Source organism: Mesitornis unicolor, unplaced genomic scaffold, assembly GCF_000695765.1.
Source record: "Mesitornis unicolor isolate BGI_N332 unplaced genomic scaffold, ASM69576v1 scaffold28183, whole genome shotgun sequence".
NCBI lineage: Eukaryota > Metazoa > Chordata > Aves > Mesitornithiformes > Mesitornithidae > Mesitornis > Mesitornis unicolor.
Window position 1 is genome coordinate 1 of NW_010177198.1, and position 7,794 is coordinate 7,794.

Genomic DNA, 7,794 nt, shown 5'->3' on the forward strand with positions numbered 1-7,794 from the left:
TTGGCCTCAGCCCATTGATTCAGCCTATAATCAGGGTTTTGCCTCACAGAAACAGGGACTAGGGGTGCTTTAGGAGAGTAAAAAAAATAAAACCTCTTTTTACACTGGAGCAGACACATTCTTGGCTATAAAGTCTGATGCTATACTCTTTGCTTTCCTAAGGCTGAAAACTTTGTCCCTTCCTTCATCTTATAAATCAAAGAAAACAACCTGCCAAAGGCCCATTGCTCCAATATCCCTTCCTATCAGTAACTGGATTAGTCATGAGATTTATCTCAAATTGACCATTTGAACATAAAGGATAATATTTTGTAGTATTTGAGTTGAGATTGCTTCAGAGACAAGTTTTTTGAAGTCTGGAATAACCGAGCCAGCTCAAGGAGTTTCAGTACAACTCTGGTCTCAGTTGTGTGGATGACCCAGCAATGCCTATTTTCCTTACTGTAGTAGCAGAACTGTAAACTTAAAATATAATCTAAATATAAGATAGTACTTCCTAAGTATGTTGACTTACTTTCCCTCTGATGGCTTTTTTGAAATGACAATATTCCTTTAAAATTTTGGCTTAATTGCCAGAGTCCAATGATAGTTTATATAGCCATGTAACCATGTAAAAGAAGGTGAGCAGGATTAGCAGACACCTGAATAATGAAAAGCTATGAAAAAAACATGTTAAGAAACTACTGGTGTGTCCTATGCAATAAGGTGAAACAAAAAAGAAGACTAAGTACATGTTACAGTTCGGTTCAGTTTACAGTCACTGTAAATAGCTGATTTAATCAATCCACCAGGTGGTTAACCTTTGGCATGGCAGATTGCTTCCTCATTCAAACTTTAAGGTATTCTTATATGACTTAATAAGAAAGGCCACAAAAAATTAGAATTAAGTTTTGTGAATTTGGTGCAGATGGTGAAAAAGTCCAATCTTTTTCTGTTTCTGAAATTACTGAAAAAAATGCTAAAAAGTTTAAAATGGCCAGTTCATGCCAGTCAATTTAAGTTTTTTTTAGAAACAGCACTGCTCAGTATGATGCAGATGTCTTTACAATTAAGTTCTCATTACACTTTGCATAACTTCTAGCTGCAACAAGTTAACTTAAGTTTTTACATTTGTTATTTTCCATTCATCCACCCACCTAGTAATGAAAGAATCTCACCTAGAGAAAATCATACAACGTGAAATTAGTGAAAACTAATGTTTTTCCTTCTGGAAGAATCTGGTTACCCTATTACTGGAGTACATTTGTCAAACCTGGAGTAATTTAGCGTACCATGAGGGAGACTACATTTTCCAAGTTCAGCATGGAATTTTAACTCTCCCCTCTGCCCCTTCACACACATATATCGATATTATCTGAAATATTAGCTATCACAGTTCAAAAGGGGTTTGACACTTTCATAGCAGGAAAACAAATCAACTGTTATTTCAGCTGACCCAAGACACTTTTCTGCTTTTAACTGAGACCTGTTTTATTCTGGCAGAAGCTGTCATGAAGCTATTGAAGTTTTCACTAAGAAACAACTTTACTTTACTTGGAAACTTCCACCCAAACAATTACAGGATACAGAGGAAAAAGGTTAAAGGCATGCTCTAACAGGTATGAAAAAAAGGCAAATTTAGAACCATAACTGCTTCAATTTCTATTTCGTGTAAGCCTCTTAAACATCAGTTATTCCACTCTCCCTCCAAATGGCCTAATTTTAGTATAAATTCTATCAACATAAAGTGAAAACAAGGACATATCTAATAATAGAAATAGATACCCACTTCCTTCTATCAGAAACATACTGCGATTCAATAAACCCAACCAATCCAGCCTGAGACATCCAACACCACCAAATACACTCTTCATGGGTAGTAAATACATTCTCATAAATATTGTAGACACTGCTGAAGGTGATTAAGACGAAGGACTATACTGCACAAACAAACAAATAAAAATCATGCTTACCTTTGCCTGATGTTACTGTGCAGGGGCTGGTCATTCTGCAAATGGATCGGTGAGGCTGCCCGCTTTGGTGAAGAAAGGGACTCTCTGGGTGTCTGCTTTGGTGATATTGGCACTTCATTATAGGAGGAAGATTCTCGTCCCGAAAGTGAAAGGGAGACAGAACTATCCAGGGTTGCTGAAGGGTCAGAGGCCTGTCTAATGGCACTGTCATCATCTGCTTTTCTATCATTCTTCTCATTTGTGAGGTCTTCTTTATCTGGAACACCATCTTTTTCACAGCTGGAGTAATCTTTGGGTTCAGAAATCCCACTCTTTGACTCCTTTGTCTCAGTCCTAGACAAATACAAGGAACCATAGTCCTTGTTTTCATCATCTTGCCTTTCGCTTCTCACTCCCTTTCTTTCCACGCTGTCATGATCTTTCCTTGTCCGCGTATATCTGGATGAGTAGTCAGAATCCAAATCAGAATCAAGCGACAATCCATATTTTTCTGCCAGCTGACGCCGCCTCTCTGCCTTGTACCTAGCTATTCTTTCTGCTTTTGACTCTAGTTCCTGGACATCCATGGTTCTTGTACCATACAAGGGCTCTGTATTACTTCCTGTGACCTCTGCTCGGTATCTGGATGATCTGGGTTGTTTTTCTACAGAAGAATCTGAAGTTTCCTCCTCTTCATTTGATCTTCCTGTCAGAAGTACAACATACATGAGCAAGTTCATCCCAAAACTCCAAGTTCCCTACCCCATCATTCACTTTGAGTGAACTAAAAGCTTCCCATGTTCTTACAAATCAAAGAGTACTATTGACTGCACAGACACATTACGTTTTTGCACTTATGTCTCCAAAGGCACATACAAATGATTAAGAAATGTGTATCGAAACTATAATTCTTTAAGAGTTTCATATCAAATTATTGTTGTTTTAAAATGATATGGATAACCAACCTTTCTCAAATAAGACAACTAGATATCCAAAAGGCAAGTTAAAAAATCCCTGACCACAGCTTTTCTATAAAACTTCTCCCCATGTACTGTACAAACAATAGGGTACTAAACACGAAGTAACTCAGCAATGCAAGATTGACTGATACATACTACTTACCTAAGTGGGGACTGTATGGATCAGTTGCACGCATATACCTTGGTGTATCTTCCTCTAGTAAACGGTGCGTGACTGATCCTGGACAGTTTTGTAGAAGCATAGGTTGTGTATCATTTTCAATTCCCTCTAAGCGTCTAGCTATTCTCTCTTTTCTGAAAAAAAGATGTGAAAAATGTGAAATCAGGGATCTTTGAAGATTTGAGGGGAGAGTTTCTTAAGAGGAGGTAACAAAACAAGCCGTGTGTTTTGTTTTGCAGGCCAAAGACCTTTTTTTTTTTTACCTTTTCATTTCCAAAAAATCTTGGTTGTTTGGCTCAAACAGTTTTCTTAATTCTGAAACTGAGACAACAAAAGATTATACAGTTTATAAGCTACTAAGTTTCAGAAACTCACAGAAACTTGCTAAAATGCTTTAGAATAAGATGGAACAGTCAAATAAAGTTAAGAGGTTTGAAGTAGCTTTTGTTGGGGAACAAGCATTTTCCTCTTGTTTTCCTAGTTTATTAAGCTTGTGTTTTCAAAAGGGCATTAGGCACACAGGTGCAAACACCAAGGGGTTCTCCACTTCAGGTACTTCCAGGTTAGGCCAGAATCTCTGTGCCATCCTAGAAGTTTTAAAGATCCAGTATAAACTGGTCAATTTGTATTTTGATTAGCTGAGGTCAAGCTTACATACTATAATAACCTGTTTCAAAACCAGGTAGTTATGGCATTACAGTCTACACAAAGGCTGGGGACTGGCTATGTTTAAAGAGAATCAGTGTCCCCTTTTCCTTACTTTCCTCCACTCCCTTATGCTGAGCAAATCCCAAGAATCCCAGTGACTCATGGTTGGTGTAAAAATTACTGAGTACCCTTATGATATTCCTGCCTGGTTAATCACTTTCTACTTTGCTAATTTTCCCTCGTAGTTTTAACTGGACATACTTCCCTTCTCTCCCCCGAAACTGTTTGGTGGTGATATATGCTAGTAGACAGCTGTCACAGTTCACAAAATAGTAGTGAACCAACAGGAGGTGAGATAGATTAAGTAATTCCTCTCTCTCTCTCTCTCTCTCTCTCTCTCTCTCTCTCTCTCTATATATATATATATATATATATATACACACACATATATATATATACCCACACATATGTGTACAGTTATCAGTGATGTTTGCAAACCACACTGGAGCAGTGAGTGCTACATAAACAAGTGTGGTGTGACTTCTTACCACCAGGAAAAGAAACCATCCAGGCTGTCAAAGGATGCAGTGGACTGGGGTGAAAGGAAGGGGGGATGTGCCTAACATTCCCCACCCTTCCCCCATAAAATTGCCTTGGCAAAGATGTGTTGCTAAAAGCCATGTGCGTCTGTTCTGATGCAATGCACCTCTGGGGTTCTCATCCTGTTAATCTAGGGATCAAAAGTTAAAGCAAGCTGAAGTCTACAGCCTGCTAAATCAGCCCTAGATTGTCACCAGAAATGCCTGATGAGTCAGGAGTATACTCTAGTAGACACTGCTCCACCTCACTGCATAAGCAAATCTATCAGCTTTTTTTCCCTACCAGACTTCATTGCTCTAGATACTTAGAAGATAAACATTACTGAAACACCACCATTTTAAAGATCAGATGCACCTTTTCTTTCCCTTTGCTCTACTGCAAGAACTTACACGCAGAACTAAGTCAGGGTTTCAGCTTAGCTGACACACATCCAGGAAGTTTACTGTAGTCAATACCAGTGCTCATACCTCATAGATCCAGATAGGTACTATTGACATCGGCTGTCATATCAACTTTACGTGCTGAAGAGCCACTAGGACTCCCAGTAAAATGTCTTGGATCAGCAAGAATGAATGTATTCTGAGCATGACTACTCAGAAAAGAAAATGAATGAGGTATGAATATAGCATCTCAGGCTACAGATGAGTGCCTACTGAGAACGTGTGATTAACAGAGGAAAGAAGTCAACTGGCCCACTCTCCAAAAGAATCCTTTAGTCTACATTTTACAGAAAGCAGACTCAAGCTATCCGCTTCAATTTCTCAAGCCAGGTTAGCTCAGATTGTGATCACGCCATGAAAACAATCCAATACACACACATTTGGTGCAACTAGCAATGTAGCTACCGAACAGCACTAACCCAAGGGACACCTCTTCCATGCCTTGTTTCAGCATCTGCAGCAAAACAGATTGAAGCCTATGTTGTGGACCAGGTTGGCAGTGCAAGAGAGCCACTGAAAGTTGGCAAAAGCTCCAGGCACAGATCTCTGGAGACAGATGGGAACTGCGCTTGGGCAATCTAAAATTTGCATCCTGAACCTACATCAAAGCAAAGATGGGTCCTTAAGTTGTGTTTTCATGGATTTTTCTCCCAATGCTTGAGCAGTTCCTGCTGCTGCCCTATCTACTCAAGTGAAACTGTGTTAAAGGGAGAACTTATCCACATGAAACCATCCTTCATCTCACATTCACACCAAAGGAAATGATTTCTCATCAATACTTTGCTCTCACCTCTGTCAAATCTACTTCTGTTTAAGTCTGTTCCTCTGGCTATTAGAGTTTTTCTGTTCCATGTGTTGGCTATACACGCATAAAACGGTGAAAACAAACCCCATAATTGTTCTGTCACTTCAGACAGGTCAAAGGCCTCCACAGCTCACAGTTAATAAAATCACATTCCATCCAAATCCCAATCATTTTTCTTGCCTAGACACCGATTTACACAGACTCTAAAATCATTATCAGAGAACTGGTCTTTTGTACAACTTCAGTAAAGCTCTAAAGCATAGCTGTATATACTTTTTTTTTTAAACCCAAAAAAGGAAACCTGACTATAAGTTGTCCACACAGAAGCAATGTGGAACATCTAAAGAACTCCCAGCAGCACTAGCTCAACACCCTCTTGCTACGCATTAGCTAAGTTCCAGAGATTCTACCACTGCTTTGCAGCCCTAAAAAGAGCACTAGCCTCATGAAGCATCTCTCCAACACCTTCCCAAACAAGATGGGACAAAAATAGCATGGGACCACTCTATGCTGCCTTACACTTTTTCCACACTTGAGATTCCAGACAGTAATTTCAGCCAGGTTGGCCAACATCTGCCGAGCTTTTTTGTGAAAGTAGTTTCAGCAATATTCTTCTTCTGGGGAGGTGGGGAAAAGAAGCACAAAAAAAGGAAAAACAAGAAGATAAAAATGCAGGAAGTCTTCTACTCTAGTAACTTCTTTTTGCTGAATAGAATATTTGACTTCAAAACATAAAAGCCAGTTGGAGAAATTTCACACCCAAGGACACTGGTTGTCCCTTGCAAGCTTAGGTGATCAGGTCTCTTTTTTAGTTTGCAATTTGAGTATGTTGGTGCCAATTCCCATCTGTTCATGGGATGTTTTTTCCACATGACCATCAGAAACTACACCATTTCAAAGACACCCATGTCAGCATTAAAGAATAACAATTCTACCTAAACAGCAGCACAAAGATATGATTCAGCACACAAGAAAAGACTAAGAAGCTTAAAATCATTAATTTCACAGTAAAAGCTCCTTATCTAAGTTACTTCATGCCAACACACTTTGTAAGCACTGTTGGTTAGTACAGTTAAGAGCACGAGGAGGAACAGCCACAGTTCAGGAACAGTCTTGAACTTCAGCCTTTATTTTAGGATGTTAAGCAGTAACAGTAGGATACCCCTTACAGTAGGGCTGTCAAGAGGCATCTTAATTTTGGTAGCCGTGGACCTTCTAGGCAGAATTTACCTAGCATTTACTAGCATTTAGCAAAAGCAGTATTGTTCCATGTCTTGTCCCAGAATAAAACCCCAAAAGTACACATGGAGCGCATCTTATAAAAATGTTTTAAAATCTCCTTAAATTATGGTGAAAGATTTCTTATAGAATTCAGAAATCTTGCAGAAACATTTGCCACAGAATATAAATATGTTTTTGCTGATAGTCCTCTTTGATAACAGCAGAGGGGATATGTGTGGATAAAGTTGCAGGGATGTGACAGTTTTATTTTTAAAATACAGAAGCTGTAAAAACTAAATAAAGTCTTCCAAAAGTCCCTAGCAGAGCGCGAGCACATACATTTGTGAAGTCTGAATAGATATGGATAAAAAGTTTACCCGCCAGAGGCTTAATTTCTCAGAGATGGTAAATAACCACTGCAATGCAGGTATATACATTTTCATTTTGAGGAAAATTTAACACAATAGTGAAGCCTGCCAGCCTTGTTCCTATCCTCTTCTCTCCTCACCTGTAAAGATGATGGTCTGCAAACCAGATTGGAGAAGCATTTATCTTCTATTTATGCTAGCAGAGACACACTGACATGTTCAATGCTTAACTGTGGGCAGCAGTGTGTGAGATTTCAGCTAGACTCTTTGAACCTCAGTTCAATCTGTATCAGCTGAAAATTAAATATATTCCTCCTATTTTCCAACATGTGCAAATCTGGATCAAAGTCAGGCCCTAGATGGGACAAATAACCTGGATTTTCAGAAAGTGTTTGACCTCAACTAATTTCCTCAGAATGTAACCATCAGCTCCCACGACCAACCTTTTCTTAAGTCTGGTACACCCAAATCTGCTGCCTTTATTATGAGAGCAAATAGAGACATCTTGGAATAGAAATCAGTTCACTGAGAAGCAACTTACAGAGAAGGTTTCTCAAGTGAAGGCTCTTGCAATTAACTAGCTGGTCAGCACGACTGTAAGGCTAAGTATATGGAATAATGAGGGACTGAGTATTCCTGCT

The 7,794-nt window shown here is 39.1% G+C and overlaps 1 protein-coding gene across 1 annotated transcript in view; it reads right to left on the reverse strand.

The window, feature by feature from the left end:
• Positions 1-1,952: 1,952 nt before the first annotated feature.
• The window catches only part of LOC104538709 (supervillin-like), a gene marked incomplete at its 3' end in the record, with an annotated part of 12,040 nt that continues 6,198 nt past the window's right edge, over positions 1,953-7,794 (reverse strand). The window contains exons 3-5 of the mRNA XM_010182001.1: positions 3,335-3,392; positions 3,054-3,205; positions 1,953-2,637 (exon numbers count right to left, since the gene is read on the reverse strand). Of these exons, the coding sequence (XP_010180303.1) occupies positions 1,953-2,637; positions 3,054-3,205; positions 3,335-3,342 (845 nt within the window). The remainder of the gene's footprint in view (positions 2,638-3,053; positions 3,206-3,334; positions 3,393-7,794) is intronic.